This window comes from Triplophysa rosa, linkage group LG16 (genome assembly GCF_024868665.1).
Source record: "Triplophysa rosa linkage group LG16, Trosa_1v2, whole genome shotgun sequence".
Classification (NCBI taxonomy): domain Eukaryota; kingdom Metazoa; phylum Chordata; class Actinopteri; order Cypriniformes; family Nemacheilidae; genus Triplophysa; species Triplophysa rosa.
This window is the reverse complement of record NC_079905.1, coordinates 2,208,546-2,235,973: the sequence shown is the minus strand read 5'-3', so window position 1 is coordinate 2,235,973 and position 27,428 is coordinate 2,208,546. Positions and strand designations below refer to the sequence as shown.

General features: G+C 38.6%; 1 protein-coding gene across 2 annotated transcripts in view; it reads right to left on the bottom strand.

Moving 5' to 3' along the window:
- Window positions 1–27,428, bottom strand: part of trappc9 (trafficking protein particle complex subunit 9) — a 167,159-nt gene that overhangs the window by 103,237 nt on the left and 36,494 nt on the right. For both annotated transcript variants that reach the window (XM_057354458.1, XM_057354459.1), the window contains 4 exons: window positions 19,222–19,307; window positions 10,383–10,509; window positions 10,008–10,140; window positions 6,525–6,676 (listed from right to left, as the gene is read on the bottom strand). In XM_057354458.1, coding sequence (XP_057210441.1) covers window positions 6,525–6,676; window positions 10,008–10,140; window positions 10,383–10,509; window positions 19,222–19,307 — 498 coding nt within the window. The remainder of the gene's footprint in view (window positions 1–6,524; window positions 6,677–10,007; window positions 10,141–10,382; window positions 10,510–19,221; window positions 19,308–27,428) is intronic.

The window sequence follows — 27,428 nt, the reverse complement described above, 5'->3', positions numbered from 1 at the left end:
AGTTTTGATTTAACCTCGTGTTGTTTCAAAGCCATAGAACTTGTTTAGTGGATCACACATGAAAAACAAACCTGAGTCACTATTTGCTATGACAGTGAAGACAAGAGCATGGCTATGTGTTCTTGTAGGTGCTACATATATATTTATATATTTATATATATATAAATATTATAAAAAATATTTGTTGCTTTATGTCTTTAAATCTCATTGGTTCTTGCATGTTTTGTGTAGACACATTATATGACAACTACTAGTCACAAGACACACGTCACCTTTTTTTAATTTAGTGCTAGAATGGGTTTTTATGTATAAATAAACTCAAAATATTGATTCTTTCCCTAAGGAAAGCATCATTTTTCTTCAGAAGACATTTTTGTTGACCCAACATTTAGATTTAATTAATGATAGATGTATGTGCCTTTGGGATCTACAATATATAGCCGCGGGAAAAAATGAAGAGACCATTTCAAACTTATTTTCAGTTTTTCTGAATTTACTATTTACGAGTATGTGTTTAGGTAAAATGATCATTTTTGTTTTATCCTGTGAACTACTAACATGTTTCAAATTAAACAAACATTCTTTCTATTTGCACTTATTTGCAGAAAATGAAAACTGGAGAAACAGGTCAGAATAACAGAAAAGATGCTCTGTATTTTTCAGATCTCAAATACTGCAAAGAAAACAAGTTCAGATTCACTTTAAAGCAATATAACAGTCATATTTGTCCATGTATTTTGAAAAGAATGTGATAATCTGGATTTTGTTCACGGTTTTCATGCGTCTTGTCATTCTGTCAGTTTTTCACATTGCTGTTGGCTGACTTTGTCACTCCTGCCGTTTGATTTTGTTGAAATTTAACAGACACTGGACTGGAATGATTATGATTTCATGAACATTTGGAATGGTCTCTTTATTTTTTTTACTTTACTGCGGCTGTATACATAAAAGTAAAAAAAAAAGAAATCTCTGTTTGTTTTCAGGTGAAGATGGTAAGCCATATATCTGTGATGGCATGAGGACGGGTCAATTATGAAAGATTTGTGTAAATTATTCATTCAACCCAGTTCTCTCGCAACACCAAATAAAAAAAATCATGGGCCAATAAATAATAATTTCAAGCGTGAGAACATCAAGGATCTAGACACACTGTCAGCATCCAAACCCTGCAGGGAATTTCGCCCGTCTACGAGCAACTGAAGCTTCTAACAGTCTGTTTTAATTCAAAGTCCTGGCATGGGCTAAAGGGGCCCAGAATGAACTGGTGGTCCATCCATTCTCTTCATAATGATCAAGCATTTCAGTAGAAGAAGAACTAACATCTGGGGTTTTCTCAGATCCGCTTAAGGGCTTGATGAATCTAGAGCTAACATAAAAGTCTGAACCCACAAAACGGAATAAACGCACTATGACCCTCATCCCAAATGACACTTAGAAAAAATAAAACCACCAGAAGGTTATTTCATCACACGCGCTACAGAGAGAGGGAAACAATGGATTAGTATAATACACAAAGGCAGTGAGAGATAGAACTGATGGAGGATGAGGAGCAGCTCACAGTCATAATATAATGAACTTCATGAAGCTTCTCGTCTCAGCTTGACAACAGACTGTTAGAGAATAACAATTTCATGACAAAAGACATAAAGGCATATGAGAACTTTCATAATTACATCATTAATAAACATCACCTGTGTGTGTGGGGGGGGGGGTGGTGGTGCGTGCGTGCATGTGTAAGGGACAGAGTGAGTGTAAAAGTTTAAGTGTGTTTCAATGTGAGTCATAGGATGTGTGTGTGTGTGTGTGTGTGTGTGTGCGTGCATGCCTGCGTGAGTCTGTGTTTGTGCGTGAGCGTGTAAGAGACAAAGTGACTGTTAAAGAATTTGTGTGTCAGTGTCAGAATGTGTGGCAATATGAGTGTGTGCGTGCGTGCAAGTGTGTGTGTGTGTGTGTGTGTGTGTGTGTGTGTGCGTGTGTGTGTGTGTGTGTGTGTGTGTGTGTGTGTGTGTGGCAAGATGAGTGTGTGTATGTGCAGGTGTGTTCGCATGAGTGCAATCGTGTGAATCTGTATGTACTGTACGACTGAGTGTGTGTGCGTGTGTTTCCCTGTATCTGTAAAGGACAAAGTGTAGCAGGTCAGAACACCTGAGACAAGCACATGTAAGCATTAGACACATGTGAATGTACGGCAGAAGAGAGGTAAAGCCCACTTTCCTAGAAGTTCGGCAGGACATGTCCTTGGGTCTCCACTGGAGTGGAATCAACTTCAGTCAAACTGCATCACATCACATCACATCAGAGAGAGAGAGAGAGGGAGGGAGGGAGAGAGAGACAGAGCCCATGCTGAGCTTATGAAAGAGAACGCTTGACAGTGGGATTTATGAACTGGTCCCAGGCTGCTGTTTTGATAAACGTAGAAAGCAAACTCGTGTTGTGAGTTTTGAGACGAGACGAAAAAAGTCAAACTAAAGTAATTACTGAAGTTAACGGACAAAAGCAACTTCCATCATCACAAAGACACAAGAAATATCATTTTTCATTTGGAACGTGTTGTCGGAGGTGAAATATAGCAGCAGTATTTTTATTCGGGTCTCAGGTTTGTGTATCAGGTGACAACTTCCTCATACCTCGTTCCTCAGATCTCTCTTCAATCACATGTACCCACACACACACCCCAAACCTCTGGCTCTACCTGTAAATGTGCCTTTCTCTGCCTTCAGGCACCCTGGAAAACAACCACGATGTGTTCAGTAGCTGCCGAGCTGAAAACATCTCAAAAACACGGCTGGTTCTGCTGGATCCTCTCAGGTGAGACCGATTTAAAGGCCTATTTCACACCGAAGCGCCCGGTTCAGACTCGCTGTAACACCAAGTAATGGACACCGGCCGACTGGTCGTGGATCACATGACTTCAGTTTACATTGTTTTGTACATGTCAACAACAGGAAAACACTTCCTCTGTCCACAAACTCAGACCCAGTGTAGTTGAAAAAACATGAAGAATAAAACCTCATCTGATCTAAACTAAAATATTAATGAATGTGATTTCTGAGTTTTGAAAATTACAATCAGCACCCAAACATATCATTTTGTGACTTGTGACTATTTTGTCAGAGGAGAGAGAGTGAGCGTTCATTATTTGGAGGGTGTGTTTATTTTGGGTAGGGGTGCGATTGTTTAGATAAAAATGTCAAATATCAACAGCGTTTCTCAGAAGTTGCTTACTGTACCTTTAATTTAATAAAGTATCGCCCCCAAAGAATGTCTAGGCGAGTGGGACATGACCGTTATATACACCAGCGGTTTTCCGACTTTACGATGCCAAGGACCCCCTTTCTAAAATACATATCCATCCATCCATGTGTAAAGAAACATTTAAACTGTTAGATTATTAGTAAATGTAATATTATAAAGACATGTTGTTTCTAAACTTAAATAGTTGGCTACACTCGAAGAGACATTTTCATTTTAAATGCATTTGAAATTCACACAATATGATACATGATTTAATACCAGTTTAAATGTATCACTATCACCAAAAGGGCCTTAGCAAACATCACTGATCAAAAATTAAAACCATCCAAACGTTCCAAAAAATACTGTATCACTAAAGTATGAAACACGCCCAAAGAGGAATGTTCAAAAATGTGTTATTTATAAGATAATATTACTGTTGTGATTTATGTAAGACGGACTGTACTTGACCAGTTCTATCTGATGGGACATAATACCAAAAAGAAAAGAGTAACCTACGCTCAGACGAGGTCAGGGTTTCTTTGAGGGCCAGATTCAAAAAGTATAAATAAGATGCGGGCCAGTTTTAACCATATCTTAATTTCTTGTTATTTATGCATTTTGTTCCTTTTATACTGTTATTGTTGCTGTTACTTATAGGTCATTTATTAACACATGCACACAAATATTGCATCCAGCATTTGTGCCTTTTCATAATATTTTATAAGACATTGATTGTATTTTACATTCCTTAATGCGCTCGTTTACCCAAAAGTGACATTGCTGTTAATTTACTTGCCCCCTGACCCCGAATCAATAGTACATCCAAGATGTGGGTGGCATTGTTTTTTCAAGAAGATATTTATGGAGATATTTGTTTGAAGTCAAATCAATAAAAGTCAAGAACGCTAATACATTCAGCACAAAAGTATCCCTGCCCTTTGTGACATTAAACTGGCGTCTTATAAAGCGAATCAATTGATCCGTGCAAGAAACTGAACGCTATTATCGCATCTTCGGGTGAATACTAATCGCATTCATGTGCCCCACGCAAGTTCTGGAGGGAGATGCTGTTTTCCTAAATATAGCCGTTTAAATAGTACATAATGAATGCAGTAATAAAAACAACACAGTTTTTCCCTTATCTGAGACCCTTGTTCACATGGTATACCCCTTCCTTTAGTTACTTTCAAGAGCATGCAACTTTAAGGTATTTTGTGGGTTATTAAAGATTTTACAAAGTGAATTTCGCATTTCCTATCAACAAGCCAAGTATTGGTTTACTCTCCGGGCTTTATATGTCATAGCACAACATATAAAACATCCCCGAGGTGAGTTCACACCCATGTGCTTGTATGCCTCCCTCTTTTCAGATTTACATCACATAAGAGTAGAGAAAGACTGCAGTAGGACTATAAATAAGTTTCCATCTAACTGTTGACATGGCCAACGAAAATGAATCCAGCAGAGAAAGAATATACATCCATGAAGTGTGTCTCATTTGGACCTAGAGATGTCAAAGCTCTTGCAGTTCCTGTTGCACATAAATCCAAGATCTCCAGACACGAAATAGCTCAATCTGTCTGTTTCTCCACCCGGTTTACAACAAATGTTTTCAAGGCACACAGAAACTCACAAATGAAAAGATTGAGTTTCACTAATATGTTGGTTCATACTCAAAGTAAGATTTGCTAAGAATGCAAAAAATCCTAAACATTTACACTGACCCGAACCTTATCTACTGACGACAATATCATAGAGACTTGAGCGACTTCTCAACCAAGCACCAGAACACCCTAGCAACACCTTGACGACAGACCACACCCTAGCATTGAGGCTGAGAGTTTTGCTTGGGCAACACTATTCACATCACCCTCAGAAAATGCACTAGGGCTGGGCGATACAGATGAAAAATGGAGCATCGATAAAATGTTTCATAAAATTCGATATAGATCATTTTTGATTCATTTTAAATGCCTTTATTTTAGACCAGTAGAAAATGTAGTTTGAATTTATCCACTGTATTATTCACATTTTCCCCGTTTTAACTGCATTACTGTGAAGTGTTTTGGTAGTAATTAGACTTATTATGACAGACACAGCAACAGGTTTATTAGGTTACTGTCACTTTAAGAGGTTATGCTAATGCTGATACACATCCACTGTTAACTTCGCTTATAACATTAGCCACCGTGTTTATGTGAACCTTGTGTGTTTTTGGTCAATCATAGAATGAACACTGCATCATGATTAATGATCTCTCTGTTAAAGCAAAATCCAAAGTTGCATGTTGCAAACGCGGACTATTTGTAAAAAAAAATGTTTATGATCCAGTGACTGCGCACGGATTGTTATGCAACAAAACTTAATGTCCATATACATGTTAAGTTTGGAGCGTTACATCGAACATTTTTTCTATTGTTATTGATAAAGTTGTATTGTCGATACATATCGTTATCGCTTTATCAGCCAGCCCTAACTGAAATATTCCTAAATTTAACAAAACGTAGTAAAGAAATGAAGACAGAAATGTGGAGGTGCACACACAACTCAGCCAGAGGACATCAACATGAAAGGAAAGAGACTGTGTGTGTGCGTCTCAGTGTGTGTAGAGGACACCTGCTCAGTCACCAACGCTGAAAGCAGTCTGGGATTAGAAGAAACGCACACAAAGACTGCTTTTCATGTCCGTGTGTGTGTGTGTGTGTGTGTGTGTGTGTGTGTGTGTGTGTGTGTGTGTGTGGAATACTGTGAAATGCTAAGAGCGTCTTATTTTCCATTCTAAAAGGTGCAAAGACAGAGGTGCATAAGAGCAGACGTCTTTATTCAAACAGAGAGAGAGCACATCAAAACGCCGGAGTCTTGGGAAAATCTGATAGGGGTTGGAGTGATCAGACTAATGCACAGACTCGATTACGAGCTGGAAACAATCAGCGCAGCCTTTGAACCGCCATCCCATTACAGAACGAGCATCGTATCAAAACCACTGCGGCATTTATGCTCGATAGAGAGTTTAGAGAGTGTGACCTTGTTTTTATATCCTGGTGGGGACCTAAACCTGAATGCACACCAACACATGGGACGTGTCACCGTGGGGACCAAAATTGAGGCAAAAAAGCTTATAAATCGAACAGAACAATATTTTTGAAAAATCTAAAAAGGTAAAACGTTTATATGATCTTTAGGTTTAGGGGTTAGGGTATAAAATATACAGTTTGTACAGTATAAAAATCATTTAGTCTATGGACTGTCCCCACGGAGATAATAAACCAGTGTGCGTGTGCGCGTACCTTTAGTGCTGAGTGTTTTAGACGACAGCTCCAGTGTGTTTAGAGTCTCTGTACCGATATTCTCCAGGGTGACCACCAGCTCTTGTGTTTCTCCATTAAACAGCTGTAAGGACACACTGCTGGATAAATCTTCACTGGACAGATGAGCCGACCTGTACACACATAAACAACAACATCTTTAGCAACAATGCGAAAGAGATATATGCATTCAGACCCACAATGTATATTTGTGTTCACATCTGATTCAGTTATTCATATGGGTCAATTACGTAAAAGGATTTTCCTCATGCCAAATACAAAAATACAAATAAATAATCATATCTGTTGTAGTTAAACATTAAGAATGTGGTGTACACATATATACAGATTAAAATTTTTCATTCATGAATTGGCCATAGCCTTAAAAAATGTCATGTGGTGTGGTGCAACCGTGATTTATTTAAAATCATGACATGCTTAAAGTCCCCGTGAAATTTTAAATTATAATGATTATTTTTTTCATGAAATATTGCAGCGTTTATTGTAAATAGTTGATGGATGTGGGTCATTTTCTTTTTAAAAATCATGTGCCCTCATAATCTTCAGTTAAAATCTGAAAATGCACTTCCGTCCTGTAGTGACGATCCATTTTAAATGACGTGTGTTAGACGGCTTGGGCGGAGCATCCGTTAACTCCTCCCCTTCAACTGTCAGTCTGCTGCCTATCCATTTCAAAATGCAACGGCAGTTTTTATACATCCCATCAAATCGCAGAGAGACAAAAGCCACGGCCACTATTTTTTTAATTCAAAATTCCATTTCACTCGGAAATGCGTCAAAATACGGAAGTAAAAACGATCGCAACTCCGGTTCACAGGGACTTTCAATTTTTTTACTGTAGTAAAAAAAGTGTTAAGAAACAACGTATTTGCATTTGCAACAAAACTAACAACTAACTAACTACCATTCACTTCACTTTAGCATACTGTATCAGAGATTCATATTTCAGCCACAAAAATTAGATGCGTTTTATTTTTTATTTAATACAATTATTGATATTCTTGGTTGCACCACATGATAAGTGGTCGCTGACCCAGATACAGACATTTCTATTAACAACAAAACACAAAAAGGGAATTTGTCTTAGACACTGATATCACACGAACACACAAAAGACATTTTAACACAAAAAAACTACTTCATAAACAAGACCGTCAGTAGTATTATGTAAATTGCATAATTCAGATTTCTTTGGAACAGCCGGAAGCTTAAGTCGAACTTCACGTTATATAAAACACATAAATGTACCATTAAAACTGTGTCATCAACATTCTGTACCATAAATCTTCCCTCAAAGTTTATCCTCTCTTAGATTGTCATACTCCATCTTACTCTGCTGTTTCAACATAAGAGCTTTCAGTTCTTATACTCTGATGTTTGGCTCTCAAAATCCTTCAAACAAAGTCTTAAAGAGAAATAATGATAAATGAGTGTTTTTGTAAACTTTTACACGAAGCCACATTCCTGAAGAAACTCACCCACCGTCATTCTGACAACTGCAGATTTAACGAATAATGATTTCAATTGTTATATTCACAGCGGCTCCTGCAGAACTAACTGTGACAAGACGGACAATCCCGTCAAATGAAAACAAATGTGTGGATTTGTGTTCCTGTGTGTTTGGTTTAAGCCGTAAGGAATTAAGCCGTACTGCAATTAGCTGTGTGCAGTTTTAGACCGTTTGATGTCTTCCGACTGCCAAATCTGCCTAAAACAAACAATATTACATTGGGTTTCAGCTGTAAAGAAATGATACATACTTCTGAGAAATAATTAAAATTATTCCACACAACATGAAGACTACAGTCAAATTAACAGCAAAAAACGGATTCATTAAAGCTGCAACCTGTATTGCAAATGTTTGTTTATTTTAACTTAAAAACGTTACAGATTTCAGCTTTAAGCGGGTTGCCCCATCAAGGCCGACATCTTGAAATCGTTCTTGCTTTATCTCAGGCCACATCCACTTGAAGCCAGAGCTTTCCCAATCCTATCTTTTTTACTTTTCTCAAGAATTATCTGCGTACACACGAAATTCACACTGAATCCATCTCAAAACGATGTTGTATACACGCCAAAACAGTATGCAGCGTTGTAATTCTGCCACATTGATAGACTAGAAACGGAGAAGAAGACCAGGAGCATGCACACAAACTCTGCGTGCTGGGGGGATGACATCATCGTTTTAGAAAATATACGGATTGGCTGTACACACGAAAACACAAGGGTGGCCTTTTTTTCAGATTTATCCACTCTGGGACCCGGTTTAAAAAAATAACTCCGTATTACATTTTTGATTTGCCATTTTTAAAGAAAGCACAGAACCAGAAATAATTTAAATGATTATTTCTTCTTAATTTAATGTAATGGCAGCCAGCATTTCTAGAAACACTCTGGTAGGCGACACTAACCTTCGAACTAAAGCATCAAGAGCACTGCGCTCCCAGCTGTTAGATAATAAAACATTCTCACTTGTAACGACGGCGTTTGAGTAAGCAGAAGGCATATCAGACCATCTGTGTGTGTGTGGTCATCATCAAGAACCCTTCCTCTCACCATCATCTTAATCTCTCATCTGTGACTCTTTAAGCACAGACACATCTGTAGTTCATTATTCTCACTGTTTTGCACATCAAACCCTCACAAGAGCAGATGAAGAGAGGTCTAAGACCTGAGAGAGCAGAGAAACATTGACGGACGAGACGAGAGGAGAAGAGACAAGCGTGTCAGAGAAGTGTGTGTTACAAGAAGTCTGTGATACAAAATGAGATGGGACAAGTGCGTTTTAAAGAATAGATGAAAAGAGGAGAGAGAAAGTGGGATGTTAGAGAGATGAGACAAAAATGAGTAGAGACAAGACACGATGGGACAAGACCAAGTGTGTTTGAAAGAAGAGGTGAGTAATGATAAAAGAGAAAAAGAAAAGCAGTATTCTGAAAAGATGAGATAAGATGAGACAAAATGAGATGAGACGAGACAAGTGTGTTGGAAAAAAACAAGGGGAAGAGAAAAGAAAAGACAGGGGAAGAGAAAAAGGATAAGAAGGCAGAAGAGACAAGAAGAGAAATGTGCTGAAGAGGGATGAGACGAGACGAGACGAGACAAATGTGTTGGAAAGAAGAGAAATGATAAAACGAGAGGTAAAAGGAGAAGAAAGCAGAAGGGATAAAAAGGATGATACGAGACACAATGAGACAAGATGAGACAAGACACAATGGGCTGGGATAAGAGAAGTGTGTGAAAGAAGAGATGAGAAGTGATAATGGGAGAGGAAAAGGGGGATGTGGTGAGACAAGACAGAATGAGATTAGATGAAAAAAAATGTGACGAGACGAAACCAGACAGAACGAGATGAGATTAGATGAGACTAGACAAAAGATCAGATGAGACAACATGAGAAAAGAGGAGGAAAAGCATGAGATGGGATGAGAGCGAGAGAAGAACCTGGGTAATGATGTGCAGAGCTGCAGTCGCGGGAGTGACGGCACCACCTCCACCATACAGCCGCTGCTCTTCACCCCAACCAATCCATCCAGAACACAGTCGCTGCTCACCCCAAACACACACGAGTGGTAACCTGCACACACAAACCCAAGGCTTCGACATGAATCACAGACTTCACTAATGATATAAAGCCACTTACAGCTCATTAAAGTCGTCCGAAACAAGCGCAGGATTAGTAACCGTTAAGAAATGGTCACAAGACTTTATCCTTTTTTAATGAGAGTGTTATTAAACACTTGTTTTTAAATTTAAGCCGGCCTTGATTTCAGCATTATCCTTTGGATTAAACACACAAATAAAACCTGTTCAACTCACCGCTGATCGTGATGTTCCCGGTGGTGCGCGGAACTCCAACCAGAGTAACGGGATAGAGGCCGGACTCGGCCGGCAAGGACAGAGCAGCAGGAAGAGACTCAAAATCCACCCCTGACGTCAACAAACCCTGACAAACACAAAGAGGAGAATTTCTGATTTACATTTAAAAACACCGAAAGCGGAATATTCAAAGACAAGGACATTTTTAAAGGGCAACATTTTGTGGAGTTCAACTTTCTCTTGATTTAAGCCATTATCACACACATAAAAAAGACAGATTAAATGTAAAACAATGTCACGCGGATGTTTATAAAGAACTAAAACACACAAACAATAAACAACAGAATCATTCAGTGTCCATAAACGGCCTGTGTTTTTCATCTGTCAGAATTTCATTACGCCGGTGGTTAAATCCCTCAGTTTCACTGAGAAAAGCACAAATTCACCAAAAAATCGACAACATAAACAACAACAGGAATCTGGAGTCTGTATGAAAGCCACATGCAATACCTGATTCTATAAAATGGCCCATAAACAAAAAAACCGCAAAAACATAAAAATACAAATAAAATGTGGGCTTGCCTCCCGACTCTAAGCATCATATAATCAATCATCCTGCTCCATATCTGACGAAATCTCTCCCAGCATGCTCTCCCATCACCCATGGAGAAAATTGCTCTTGTTCGCGGCACTGCGGTGAAAGGAAACAGCGTTACAGGAATCAGAGTTGCGGATTGAACACAGATTGAAAACGAGACGATCGCACCTTCGCCGAAGAGCCGAGGGACGGTTATTACATCCCGATTCTCTCCACCGAGATACTTCAGCTCTCTATTCAAGCTCACAGTCTCCATTCAGACTCCTGCAAATCTACTTTTTATCATATTAGACCCAATGAAGCCATTTTCGCTCGAGGATTGAAGAAAGAGGATTTTTCCTTTTATCCTGATATTCCGTTATCTCGTCTCCTCTCCAAACGGACAATAGATGATTCAAGCACCCGTGGTGTCCATTTTCTCTCCCAAATGAACTTTCACTTTTATCCTAAGCAAGACGTCTATACAGTGCTAAAATTATTTTCCAAATCAGTATTTTTGTCTTTCTTTGTGGTGAAAATCTCACACATCCCTAAACGGGATAAATGTCCTTGCATAAAATAGGAATCCTAATGAAACTATATTTACTCTTTCCCCGCCAGGAAATTTCGGTAACACTTTACAATAAGGTGCTATTAGTTAGCAATTAGTAAATGCATTAGCTAACAACGAACAATTTAATTTGTCATCATTTATTAATCCTTGTCAATGTTAGTTCATGTCAATACAGTTACTCATGTGAGTTCATGGTGCATTAACTAATGTTAACAGTGACAACGTTTGATTTTAATAATGTATTAGTAAATGCTGAAATTAACATGAATTAATATTAATAAATGCTTTAGAAGTATTGTTCCTTGTTAGTTTATGACAGCCAATGCATAAATTAATTGCTAACAAATAGCACCTTATTGTAAAGTGTTACCGAAATTTCAAATGAGCATCATATTCACAAAATTTTCATGATCCTCAGAATATTTTGTATAATATATCATATTTTTTACAATTTATTTGTTTATTTTTATCAATCCTGGGTAAGTTTCATTCAGTCAAAAAACAAACCAAAAAAAAATGAGAAAAAGGAATTTGGTTAAAGACTTTGTCCAGATCAAAACACACAGCATTTACTTGTTTTCTGTACATTTTTAGGAGATGCGTCGCAGCAAAAACATGAAACGCTGCATAAATGTTTGTTTCTTTGTAACTTTATTACATAGACACATTTACATTCAAGAAGGCTGTGGCTTTAGATTAAACTTGTATTTTCATTTCACCATACAACATCTACCATAAATCTCACATTTAAGAGATATTTCTATGAAGTCAAACTTTAATTATCCACTGGCTGAAGTGAGATGTGATCAGTTCTTTGTGTTGATGAAGGTTACCCACGAGCACCCATCTTGCGCTCTCCACTATCTAAACCCTTCGGCTCACATTATGTGGATGTCTTTGACTCTTTGGTATCGTGTTAGGCCTATTTTAAAATAACTCATTTGCATTCCTTCCTGAAAAGGTTAATTAGCTTGACAGCTAATGCTAACGATCTGTTCCTTTCTGGTGTCCAGCGGCAGATTTTCAACGGCTGTTACAAAAAGCCTGCGGAGAAATCTGCTCTGTGTGTATAATGTTTTCACCTGACAAAAGTTGTACAACCCATTATCAAAGCGCACCATTATCACAGGCACATAATTAAACCCAGATCAGGGTGAAATGAACACCGAAAAGAGAAACGCTTCAAAAAACTTCCTACTAAATTTGAAAGTTACTATTAATGTAACAACAGACAGCGTATTTGTATTTCGGATACAATCCTGCTATTGTAATAGACAGGGGTGCAAACTCGTCAGGGGTGAAAAAGGTGACAAACTAAACCCCGCCCCGAGCCCCGCCCCGCTAGTTAAATGCCAACGTAGGTAAAGGCAAGTTAATTCACATAGCACATTTCACACGCAAAGGCAAATCAAACTAGTTTATCGGGAGAAAATGTAACACGCTGCAAAAAATGCTTTTCTTACATTTTGGTCTTATTTCCAGTCCAAATATTTAATAATTCTTAAATCAAAAATTTTTTTTTCAGAAAACAATCAACCAAACGTCAAAATCTTGTTTAAGATTATTTTGCTTACCCCATTGGCAGATTATTTTGCTTGTTTTAAGGTAAAACTCACTTAATTGTGACTTTTTTTTCCTGAAAACAAGACAATAATTTTTACTTGGCTAGAAAATGCTTCTTGATTTAAGTATTTTCATATATTTGGACTAGAAAACAAGACAAAAACTCTAAGTAGGAAAGCATTTTTTGCAGTGCACCATTCAAGGATAAACACCTTTACATGATTAAAAAACGTTTGAGCGACAACTACGGTCTAAAATCAACAAGGATTGTTGTTAAGATGTTACATGAACATAGTCAGGGCAAATAAACCACTGTAAGTCTTCATTTCAGCACTCACATTTTTGAAGCGGCTGACGGGCTAAACGTGAGGTGTTTCTCCGTCATGAAACAGGCTGTTAAAGGCTGACACTTGAGCTGAGTGATACTAATATTACTGCACATTACACTAGTGATGGGAAGTTCGAGTCATTTTTGCGATTCGGATGTTTGAATCTCGTTCAGCAAAATGAACGAATCTTTTTTCGAGTCATTTCGTTCATTTCGTTCATCTGAGCAGAGTTAAATTAATGTTGCATGTTAATAGCCAAATTACCCCATAGCGTTTATTTATGCTAGTTTTTTATCAGATATATAATAAGAAATAACTTATATTGTAGTTAGGGACAAGTTATTAGAAACAGTTATTTAATTATTTCCTGACAGCATTTCTGTACAGTTATGTATTTATAATTCATTAACAATTTTGGGTCACTCAGGTATGCAATAAGGTTTACAGGTTGTTGTTTTTTACTAAAAAGTCTCGTGCAGTTTGCAAAGTAAATAATAATAGGCTATTGAAATCATTTAAATGTGCAATTATTTAATAAGAGAGCACTTGTGTAATATATGCATTAGACATAAACACTGACTTTACTAGTGTTGCTTATGTTTATATTTTGCCAGCACAGTTCTTATGCAAAATAGTTAGTTATTAAGATAAATTAAAAACACATGCAGAAATCCACAAGAAACATTTATGAATATACTGACAGAAAAAAGAACAGAACTGTACGTTTTAGAGAAGATGTTTATTGCACATATCTTTTGATCATTTTATATTTCTTCCTATAATACAACATATAACACGTACATCATGCATTTGACTGATGATCCGGGAAATGGTCACGTAACGTTAAAGACTCAGACTCGAAGACTCTGCTAAAGGCTGCAGGTTTGCCTGCGGAGCTACCATTTGACAAAAGAACAAAAGGGCTCGGACCCGATGACTCGAGAGACGAACTTCATTACTGTTTCTGGTACAATGTTGCACATGCGTGGTCAACACAAAATGAACGAATCACTCACTGAGACGCTCGTTACTCCCGAGTCATTTTAAAGATTCGTTCAGAAAGAACGAATCGTTCATGAACGACCCATCACTACATTACACGCTGTGCTTTACTTCTAGGTCGAACAGTTCTCAAATCGACTTCATGTCAGAGTAATAGCTTACTGATATGTGAGACAAATGTTAAGGTCGAGACTGAAAAGCATTTTTGCATAGGGTAATGTTAGCGAACTACTGTAGCGATAACATAACTTACAATCGTCATAGCTATCATAACAGCAGCCTCGCGCCAAAGAAATATATAAAATAAACCCATCCTCACGCGGTAATCACCATTTAAATTGGAACACCATAATTTACAGCAAATACAAATGCATTCCGTCCAGCTCTCCAGTGAACTTAAGCTAGCTACAAACAGGCTAATCTAACCATAATTTACTTCAAAAATAAGTTGCTTACCGTTAGCTTGTTCCTTCATGTTTTACGCAGTGTTGCCAACTCTTTTCAATGGAAAGTAGCTAAAGCCTGGCTCTCCCTAAATCCTTGGTGTTTCGAGTCTGACGTCATCAGATCCGTGGGCGTGGCTTGCTGGTTTTGACTAAATCCTTGGTGTTTCGAGTCTTACGAAACCTTTACCCTAGCCTTACTCTAACCATCTAAACTACATTTGATTGTTAAAATCGCCTAAAAAACACTGTTGCGCACTGTTGCGTGATGACGTCAGACTCGAAACACCAAGGATTTAGTGAGGTCTACCCGAAAAGTCGCTAAATGTCGCCAGATGACGTCACACGCTAGTTTGCATATCAGTGACGTCATCACGTAGTATCTGACAAGCTAAGCGCTTCAGGTCTGCTTCATATCTCTACTCTCTGAGCGGTTGTATACAGTATTATATTAAAACAATACACCCAAATGCACAATAAATAGGCTCTTAATGACTTATTTTTCTGTTTCTGTTGGCAGACATCAAAAAACTATGTAATAGTGAGTGAACTCAACCACTTAAAACTAGCAGTCACTTTCGTTGAACAGCTAAAGTCCGTTTGTGTTCATGCGTCCATACAGTCATCGCATTTTAAATCATAAATGCTCAAACAAGGTCAATAAGTGATTAGTTCTTGGAAACACTGTTTGTACATGCCTCTCTCATTCACGCGTCAGTGCGGTCTGAACTGAATGTGCTGCTTCTCCCTGCCGCTCACTGAACAGAGGCGGTGCTGCGCTGGGAAGGCAAAAACTCGCTCTCGCGGGGCAATAGACGTGAAGCAGAATGTTTCGCTAAGTCGCCAAGGCTCATTCAGAAAGTAGCTAGATTTGTCGCTAGTCACTTTTTGAAAAATAAGTCGCTAAAGGGGTCCGAAAAGTCGCTACATCTAGTGACAAAGTCGCCAAGTTGGCAACACTGGTTTTACGTAGCCTCTGGAAATATGGAGATAAGGAAATAAGTGAGGCTTCAGGAGTGAGATTGGTTGGATGATGAGGGAAAGAACATTAAGGTGAGCCAATCAGAGGCAGAGTAGGGCGGGTCCATCACTTTGCCAACAGGGGAAAAAAATGCTACAGGTCACATGAGACAGATGACTCGCAGATACGACGACCGACGACCCCCCCCCCATGATTTTTTTTTACAGATCTACAAGATTCACGTGAATGACCTATTTCAAGGTGAAAACGGCGAATTTTGCACCCCGAATACATGAGGTCATCAATGAGGTCAAACTGGCTCATCTTGGAATCATCCCTGGCGCCATCTGACACAGACTGCGACTGGCAGAGGAGCATATCGGGCACCACGCAGACTCCATCTGCGAGCAGATCGGGGAATGTCTGGAACAACTTGACTAAAGACCCTGAAATAGTTTTTTCCCTTCTAGCAAACCTACACACACAACAAATGAGAGTTTATGAATCAGGACTGCTAACATGAAAGTTTATGGATCAGATCAATACTGAACCCTTAAAATAGTTCCTAAAATTCTTCCCGTCGCCATAATCACCGAGACTCAACACCTAATAAAATGTGAAAGCTTTCCCACACAAATTAAACCATGTAGCATCATTCTGCAGCATCAGATGTGTCCTTTGTGGAAAAAGGCAATCCCAGAATGCATCGCAGTGAGCTCGACAGATCACCTTAGGTTTATATGTCTATATATCCTATTAATTCAGTTTCTTAGGAATGTCTCCAAATGGCCGGATGCTGATAATTGGGTTTATATGAGTGGCCTATTACAGTATCAGAAAGAGCTCCTCTCTGCACCCCCACATTCACAATGTCTCTTCGATGTGGTTGGTGTTCCTCGATCAGTATGACCCGGTCATGATGATCCTCTAAGGCCAAAAAAGCCCTGAAGCCTTATTTCTGTCTGAACTAAACTCAAAACTGCAGCTCCCGCGAAGCCAAAAAACCATATAACTGCCTATAAACCAAATATTCTATCATAGAAAATGTTTTGAAAAACACAAATTTTCTGAAAACACATCTCTTCCGTCAACACCTGACTGATCAGTTCTGACTTCTATCTCTTTTCTACTCTTTCAAAAAAGACCTTCGCTCTGTATACTGTGATAGTCTATATGAGACCAGTTTTCTTTTATTGCACTTATGCTTTTTGCTGTCCTTATGTTGTTCCAATTGCTTCCATTGTTTCCCTCATCTGTAAGTCGCTTTGGATAAAAGCATCTGCTAAATGACTAAATGTAAATGTTTACAGCTTTTCTGTGTTTTTGTGACACTTTAAAATATGGTTGTATTTGAAGAGTTCATTTGCAAAAACGGATAACTTTGTTTTTAAAACATTTTAATAATCATATTTTTTTACTGTGTTCCAAGTATCACATCAAACTGCAGTCTGATTGTTTTGATCAAGTAATAATGACTCAAAAAATACGTCTAGCTTACAGAATAAAAACATGATTTTCGTAAGAAAAGTCAGTTTTTGCAAGTTAATTTGTTAACATTAATAAATGCATTGGTCAACGTGAACTAACGATGAGCAATATAGTTTTTCAACATTTATTAATCCTTGTTCATGTTAGTTATACAAATACAATTGTGTATGCTTGTTTGGTGTGCATTACACATGTACACTACCGGTCAGTTTTGGGACACTTGAGTGAAATGTTTCTCATTATGTAAAAAAAAACACTTGATCTGAAGGCATATGCTAAAATGTCTGAAATTAGTTTAGTAGACAAAAATATAATTTTGCAAACATACACATTTTCTTCATGACAAAACTAACATTTTTTTTAATTAATGACTTGAAATTAACAGCCAAGAGCACAGAATAGATGGGAACTACAGTAATATTGTTTAAAAAGCATCTTAGGTTGAGACCTCGAAAGGCTGCTTATGAAATTACATTTTCTGCTAAATCTAGTCAAAATGTGACTACACTGAAGATGATAAAATATTGTTTCAATGTTATAAAAAATATGTTTTATTTTTTTATTTTTTAGCTGCAACATAGTTCCTTTTGTTTTATTTTATAATTTTGATGAGTTTATTATTATTCTAAAATGTGGAACAAATATGAACACATAAGTGAGTAAGTGTCCTAATTTTAACAAATACAAGTTCATTCTAAAGTGTTTTTATAAACTCAGTAAGTTTTTTTAATTTAGTTTAACGTTCAAATAAAAACTTAAAGGGATACTTCCAAATCGGTATAAATTTCTTTGCTCTGATGAACACCTAGAAAGATATTTGGAAGAATGCTTATAACTAGACAGATTTTGCCCCCCATTGACTCCCATAGTAGGAAAAATTACTTTATCTTTTTTTTTTGTTCTGTTGAACACAAAAGAAGACATTTTGAAGAATGTAGGACAGCAAACAGTTCTGGGGCACTTTTGAATACCATTGTATTTTTTCCTACTATGGGAGTCAATGATCTATTATAAGCATTCTTCCAAATATCTTTCTCTGTGTCATACAGATTTGGAACAATTCGAAGGTGAGTAAATGATGACAGAATTTTCATTTCTGGGTGAAGTGTCCCTTTAAGCAATAAATGTGTTCTTTTCTATTAATCTGTCGCTTTGGCACAGAGTTGAAATACGTTTGATGAACACTATAAAACCCATTAAACAATGACCTGTCTATAGTTCTCAGCGCCATTCTAATACAGAAGTGTGAAAGAATTAAAGAGGTCTATTTCTCTGTCAGTACAAACTGCGTCTTAACAACTTCTCTCCCTGACTAGCTATTATTTAAGACCAATCAGTCTTACTTTCAGATTTCAATTAGACCAATCTTCCTTTTTATGTAACTGACTTTAAGTTATGAACATTCTTGAAGAAAAAAATTGGATGACTAAATTGTAAGACTAGTCTAAATAGTTTATGCATCCGGCCCGTGTTGCGTGTGACAGTGACGGGCGCAGGGACATGAAGAGTTATGCTGGAGAGGTCCGATGCTCTTCTGTATCTACTGCCAGACGAGATCTGATTCTCAACTGACATTAACGACATTTAAGTGTCAGCCTGAAGTTTTCCGAGTTTTACAGACGTAATTATAGTAAAGAGCACTTTAGCAAGACGAAATGAAAAGACGAAGAGGTCAGCTTGTGTAATGAACTCTATCCTCTCTGCATCCCTTAAAAATGCAATGCAACGTAACATGCACATAACACAATGCAAACAAAATTCCATTTAGAGGCTTTTACTCGTTCTCATTCAACTAAACGCAATCGTGAGAAGTTTAACCGCCGGACATGCTTATGTTTAAGATCAACGTGTTTTGCATTGATGTTTTGATTGATGATGTGTATGTGACAGGTCGATGCTCACCATGTTCTCCACTCGTAGCTCGAAGGGCATGGGGTTATACACCATTAACTGCACCTCACACACGTCACCCTGAACCCACTGGAAATCTGCAACACATGCAAAACAAACACAAACATCATTCAAAAGTGTCACGCTCTGTATATATTCATATAGAAAGAAAAACACGTCCGGCTCTTCAATTTAAGAAGATTGGTGAATGTTGACAGTCTGATCAATAACAGCGTTCCCGGCCTGGAAACATTTGGAGTTCGCACACACTGCTCTGCAATGTAAATCTGATCAAAATACACCGCCGGCGGCCGTTGTGAATATTTCATTTCATACCTAGAGTCGTTAATATTAATCAGCAATAACACAATCTAGTATGCGACTCACAGTAATCACAGTATTTTCAGTTGAATTTCATTTTTGCAGGAAAACCCCTCATACATGACAACCAGTTTCCATGAATCCTAAGATAGAGACCGATCCAAATTAAGCGTCTCCAAACAATGACTCCATCTCTGAGGGATGAGATATACTCAGAGTATTACGGACAGTATGCTTGGAGATTTCAAGCTGAAATGAATCAGACGCGATGCATCTGACACTAATAATCCAGCATCTGAGGGACGTATCAAAATCAGAACGCATGGATTCATTTCAAAGAATAAAAACCAACGTGGGAGAGTCTGACCTTTAAAGGTAAACAGACCTCAGAGACCTCAAGAAGCTGCTTGATAATAAAAAAGGTTTTCATATAATTATGATTTACACAATTACTTTCTTGCTTTAGAGTTATGACATTGATTAGTTCAAGCCAAAACGTTTGCAAGGTTTCCAGTACTAACACTAACACAAATCATCGTAGTTTTCACAATCAAATACCAAAATAATAAATATTTTCCAGTTGAGTCAAGGAATCTATTAATCCCTCCTGAAGCAGTGAATAAATCCAGAGCGCAGAGTAAACTCCAGGTCTCACTCCTGTGGGAAATTAAAGTAAGGCTGAGGAAGTAGCTTCTATATTATAGATGCTGTGAAGTCGGAGGCAGGGGACGGCTTTTCCATATGACGAATGTTTCAGAAGAGAGCAGGAACCTGTGAAACGATGAGAGGCTGACAGGCTGGGGCAGGCCAGGCCAATTAAACGTAATATCACTCTAAAGAGAGATGCCCAGGAGGCGCTTTAAGCATTTAATTTAAGCGAGATGCCACGCAAAGGCCCCGCGGTACTGCTCGGAGGGAGGTGAGGTGCATTATGGGTGGTTAACGGAAATCAGGGAGAGAGGGAGAGAAAGTGAGCTTCTTCAAGGTGTTGGAATGTCAAAGGTTATTCACCGAACTGTGCAATTTCTTTCCATTTCCATTACATCTAAATGACTGTGAGCAGAACGTCAAACTATAGTGACCCAGAGAGAACAAATAAAAGAAAGCGAAACTAGAGAAAACAAATTCCATCATCAGTTCACATAACAGTCCGCTGATTCTTCTAATCCAGGTCCCACACACACACAGCTTCAGTCTGTACGTAACTCCGGCTGTATTGTGTCTGACTCACACGCTGGCGGTTACATTAGAATACAGTAAACCCTGCTGGAGAGCGTGTGACTCAGAGATTCACCATCACTTCTTCATCTCTGCTGTTGTTCATGTGTCAGGAGCTCTCCTGAATGACTCACATCAAGCTGAACTCCGTGTTCTCAAACCTTTTGTAGCTACACAAAAGCTGAACTGTTTACTATTATAAAGAGCCGAGAGTACGATTGTGTGCTACAAGTGGAGTTAAATGTCTTTTAAATAAGTGCACTACGCTGTCATTGACGCTCTGCCATTTAAAAGGGAGCCGTATGCTTTTAACAGTCTGTGAGGGATGCGTTTGAAACCATAGACTGGTGTACTATACATATATTGTGTTTGCGTAGTAACCACGCGTTTCATTTCAACCAGTAACCAGTCATCCATTCCAAACACATCTCATGTAATACTGCACGCTGCTGACTATTGAGTCTGAGTAAAATATAAAACAGTACGCGATCTGCAATGATGAACAGTAAAAACAGCAGGCAAACAGGCAAATGCGGCATAGCGCCACGGCATTCAATGCATACATGATGTTCACATACTGTGCACCGTGTGTAAACTACATAGAAATAGTAGGTTGCATGACATTCCCAACCTATCCATCCATAAACAGAACCGAGATCTCTTTAGTATTGCAATTATTTCTCCTAGACATCGATGAGATTGGAGCACATATTTGAGTACATTTATTTCTCCTGAGAAAAAGAGTCAGAAGTCTCACAAATGTGTCTGTCATTAGAGTTTCAGAAGAGATGTCAACAATGTCTCAAACTGAGCTCAGATTTGTCAAATCTGCCATCAATAGTCAATATTAGTGAAGATCTCAATATGAACTCATCAAATTAACGCCAATCCATATTATTGTACCGCTACAATCTACATTCATTTTACACCTCCGTACACTTCATGGATGTGAACAACTCTCTTTTTTTATCTTTAGTTCTCATAAGGAACTTTAGGAGAAAAACCTGAGACTAAGTTGTACTTAAATCAAACACAACTCCAGAACTCCATCAAATCTGAGCTATGAAAGAGCAACATCCAAACAATTACATTCTCCTCCGGGCAAGGTTGTGCATTCAAAAATGGCTCAAACATAAACTCATTTGTATTAGACATCGCTGCTGCTGTTTTTCTGCTTAAAGGGGTCATATGACACGGCTAAAACGAATATTATGGTTTGTTTTAGATGTAATGCAATGTGTATACACGATTTAAGGTTCAAAAACGCTGTATTTTCCACATACCGTGCATGTTTGTATCTCCTCTTTGCCCCGCCTCTCTGAAATGTGCAGATTTTTGACAAAGCTCATGGCTCTGAAAAGCGAGGTGTGCTATGATTGGCCAGTTAACCAGTGCGTAGTGATTGGTGGAATACTGCAAGCGTGTGATGGAAATGTAACGCCTCTTACCATATTTGGAACATCAGGTTCCCAAGCAATTGTACTGACAGGTGCCCACCTTACTCGCATATACATTTGGGCGGTCTTAGTCAAATCAGACCACCAACTGACGTGGATTTGTGGGAGTGTGGCTATACGAGGCGTTTCAGGCAGGTCTGGGTGAGCGCTCGCTTTTAGATAGAATGCATCTTTTGTTCCGACACTTCAATTTTTTTGCCATTTTTACGTGTCTAATACATGCACGGGCAACTTATAACACACCAAAGACACAGAAAAACACGTATTCGCGCCATATGACCCCTTTAAACGTCCCGTAGGTGGTCAATCTGACATTGATCTACACATACATGACACCTGTGGTTTGGGTTGCGAGTGTGTGCGCGTCTGCTGTGATGACAGACAGCTCTACGAAAGCCATTATACAGTCACACGCTGTGTCCTCATCCATTCTGGATTGTGGGTTTGAGGTAGACAGGTCGTATAAAGCGCCACATGACACACCATCATGTCCATCTCACATACACAAACACATCGAATGTTTGCTCTTTGGAGCATGCCCTCACAATAAACCTCGCGTCGTGATGCGACAGGTGAAGCTGTATTTATGCACCTGTCACAGAAAGCCATCTGAAGGGGTCAGGACGCTTTTACGGGAAGACTTTTACATTAAAGGAAGCGGGAAGCGCAAGTTTGGTAAACCTGAAAATCAGTGGAGAGAGAGAGAGAACTCCCGCGTGGGGACTCCTGCAGGTCATAACAAATGTTCAGAAGAGATGAATTGGCTGGTTGGAAAGTGCTGATTATCAGCACGCGCTCAGCGTGGGAGCACACATGGAGAAGGCGCTCAAACATAAACACGATAAATATGAAAATAAATGAATTTCACACGAGCAGACAAATAAACACTTATTCTATTCTAATATAGCAGTGCTACTAACAAGTAAAAATAGACATTAGGTTAAAAAAAACACAGAATACATAGCTACCAATTCTTTTTTCATTGAAGGGGTATCTTGGTAGGCATGCATACATTATGTAAGGGATAATGTACAGGCAACCGGTTGTTATCGCAGAATAAACCCTGACAGTGTGATCACTCTGCTTGTACATTATACCACTTATTACACGGCTACTTGCCACATGAGAAAAAACTGGACATGAAATGTGAATTTGAAATATTTGATTAGCTCATTTTTACCGAATGCAGACCTTCCGTGAGGAAAAACCGTTTACTTTCGGTTTTAATTCAATTCAATTCAATTTTATTTATATAGCGCTTTTCACAATGTGCATTGTTCCAAAGCAGCTTTACAGGAGCAAATAAGAAAAACACAGAAAGGTAAAACACAGCACAGTGCATGGTGTTTATAGACCAAGCAAGATCATTATAATAAATAATATCTAATAAATAAATGAATAAATAAATAAATAAATGCAGTCTCCCGGTGAGCAAGCCAACACTGCACTGCTCTGGTGAGGAACCCAAACTCCAATGATGAATAATGGAGAAAAAAAAACCTCGGGAGAAACCAGGCTCAGCCGGGAGGGCCAGATCTCCTCTGACGTGTCATAGCTGCACTCAGTGACCCCGACCAAAGCCACCGAGCAACGTCCACGAAGAACAGGGAGAGCCCACGAGCCACGACCCAGGAAGCCCCACCTGCCGAAACCGTGCAGGTCCAACCCGGTCTCATTCCGTGGTCAACAACAGACAACAGAGGAACAACCAGGGAAAAGTAGTAATGGCATGTTTTAAGGTAAGAAATGACGTTCAAATGTCACAAACACGCAATTTGGTTTAATCATTTGTAAATATAACGTCATATATGTTATTAAAAGACATTTTATATTTAATTTGTCAAAAAAACTGTCAAAACGGTTTGCTGCATCCGGGTTACCGTGTGTTATTAGTTTTGAGAGGTTGTTATCTGGGATTATACCACGGGGCTGTTGAATGCTTCATTCTGATTGGCTGATGAACGTTCGACGGGTGTGCATTATTTTTCAGTTAAACGCACACCTATGAAGTAGTTCCAGATTTGTCGACCGAATTACAGTTCCATATCACTGCGCCCAGTTTAACTTAAATGTAGCCTACTGTCCACCAGTGAATACGTATCTAACAACAGACAAAGTGACAGGCAAACTCCATTGTCTGAGAAGAAATAACTATTATTATGGACAGCATTTGAACAACAATAGCGAGAGCACTGTACAGGACTGTTCAGACGAAAAACTAAAGCATGTATCAAAGGTAAAGGCAAACTACATGACACAATCAGCGGGTTAAAGATAAAACACGAAGCACAAAAATAACAACAACAACATGTTAAATTCGTCTGTGGAATGGGTAAACGGGACTTAAAACACACAGCAGGAAGCTTTCTATGCCACTGAGAGAACCGCAGCTGGCGCAGAAACCTCCGTGTCACTTTTTTCTCTTAATACTTTTCTTATACGACAGGGGTGTTAAATACGACGAAAACAAATCAAATATAGATACTTGTCTTTTCACTCTCAGTGAAGCAAACGCGTGTGCATGTGCGCTGTCTGTCTTCCTCTCGCTCTCGGAAAACTGCATATGCAAGTAACTCAAGTAAGGCCTTCAGATGAGATGCGTAAGAAATTAGTCCTACCAGCAAGAGCATTCCGGGACAAATACCATACAAATGTCTTGAGATAAAACATCGTAACAACGTCTTGTGGTATCGGAACAACGTCTTGTGGTGTTGTGACCGTGGTATAAGCGGAATAATTGACGACGGGCCGTTCAATTATCGAAAGTTAATGCACACCCGAGGTGTAACGGCCACTCCGCTTCACATCGTGGCCGCATTACCACCTCGGGGTGTGCATTAACTTTCGATAATTGAACGGCCCGTCGTCAATTATTCCTTACATATAATATATAATAATATAAAAATATTTTTGTGTATTTTACATAGTGCAGTGTAAGACTTTTGTATAAAAGGATTCCTTTCTCTTCTCTGTCTTCCTAAAGCTGGATAACTTTTATAAAGCGCTTAAACAGCATCAGGCTGAGACTGAGTAAGAAAAAGCTCTGATAAAGATGTTAAAGAGCGTTTTACGCCTCATTACGTGCGTAATGAAGGAGGAGACAATATCTCCCCCGGTCTCCTACAGCAGTCCGCTCGGGAGACGAGATAAAACCCTGCTGTTCTTCTGGAAGACACACAACTCCAGACACCTGCGTGAGTCCTGTCTGCGCTCACAGCCAGAGGACATCGGCCCTGTGGCTCTCGTGAAAACACAATCACAGTCTCACCCTAAGAAACAGCAAAATTACATAAGTCAAAATTGAGAATCTACTGAGCATTAGGAGACTGAGCTGGTCTTTGCTCATGGTACTCGCTTTGATATTTTATTATCTCGTGCTATGACGTGGACTCTCACGCCGTTTATTTCTCAGACTATACAGTAAAGAAAATCTGCTTCATAAATGATTTATGTACGGGGATAATGTAATGTACAGTCAGCCGGTTATCATCACAAATAAACCCTAACAGCGTGATGAAGTGGATGGTTTTTTTATTATCCTAAAGAGGTTTTTGTGATAATGACCATACATTATCTGGCATTACTGCACGGTTAAATAAATACGCAAATGAACACGAAAAGAGTTCAGAATGATTTAAGACATGACTTTAGCATAGCTAGAAATCATCATAGAAAACTACTTCACCACAAAATGCCAAAGCTGACCAATCAGAAACAAGCATTCCAGAGAGCCTATAAAATCGCATTCTTCACTATTTAATAACATGTCAATAAAATCAACCGCCCTACATTATTACCTTCTGAACGCAGAAAAATGTCAAAGAGGGCAAAAGCACAACCGATTAATGAATACTTTATTTAAAAAGGTTACAATCTCAGACACTCAGCAATGAGAAATAATGTGGTGTTTGTCACACACTTAGTACAGAGCGATACATTCTGTTCTTGAAGATAATGCCTGAAAATCACGCTAAACTCAAACGTCAGATTAAAGCTTCGCAGCAGGAACAGTTTAGATCAGATCGTACAGCAAAACCTCGCAAAGTACATGTTGTCACTAGATATGGATGCTAATGACACAAGCCTTCCGTACCTCCTTCAAAACACTATGCTGTTGTGTATTTGGAGTTAGTCAGTCACTGTGTTTTAAAGACGCGGTGTGCTTTCAACGTTAAAAATAGTTTCTCTTACCACTTTTACAAAATAAGGGACTTGAGGGAAACGTCCATGGGATGACCTTTTTTAGCAGTTTACATATACTTATGACTGAAAAATGTAAAATAAAATAAAAAACAATCATTTGTTTTAAAAAAAATACAAAGTGTAAATCATAAAAAACTTGAACACCCACCACTATCACAAGCACTTAAAACCACATTCATGACCAAAGACGTCACCTTTGCAAAAACTCTACATTACAAAATCTCTTGGTGTCTCCTTTCTCTATTTTTCTAGATTTGTTTAGCTTCAGCTCTAGATCACTGGAGATGAGTTTGCATGATAAAGCTTTGAACAAGTCTAAATGCACGTATCACTGCTCCTATTCCTCATACTGTGGTGTGTAACTCGTGCTGCATGTTCTGGAGAGGTGCGCTAGCAACCAGACGTACACTTTCGGTTCTGTGAATGATAAAGCTGGCGACAAAATCCCAGAGATTTACACTGAAATCACAAAATCATAGAAGCTTGGAGGTGAGCTCTTCTGACGTGTGCAAGCCTACAAACCATTCACAGCATTGTGCTAAAAGCAACAAGACAATCTTAGCAACCGTGCAACACCCTGGCAACCACACACTAGCATCACAGCAGCGAGTTTAACTTGTCCTGCCAGTAGGTCAAAATATAAGATGTAAATTTATGGTAATCATTAGATTTTTTGCATATTTGAATGCTTGAAACAACTGCTTAGAATAATTTCCACTTGTTTACACTAGATGAGGAAATGCAGACACATAAAACATATTTCCCAGATAATTCATTAACAAAGTCTCCCATGTGCACTTGATTTTAAAGGGTTGAGCCCTTAGATGAAACACATTTTCTTTCTGACTACATCAAGAGACTAAAATGCAGCCTGGTTGTGTTTTTCTCACTGAACGTGCCGTTTAAAAACACGTCAAGTGTTTTGTTAATAAGCAGCCTTGAGCTGAGAGAAGTATTGTTCAGCGCATTTAGTTTTACGATGCTTGAATACAAAACTGCTCCTTTTGGGCCGAGCCTCAA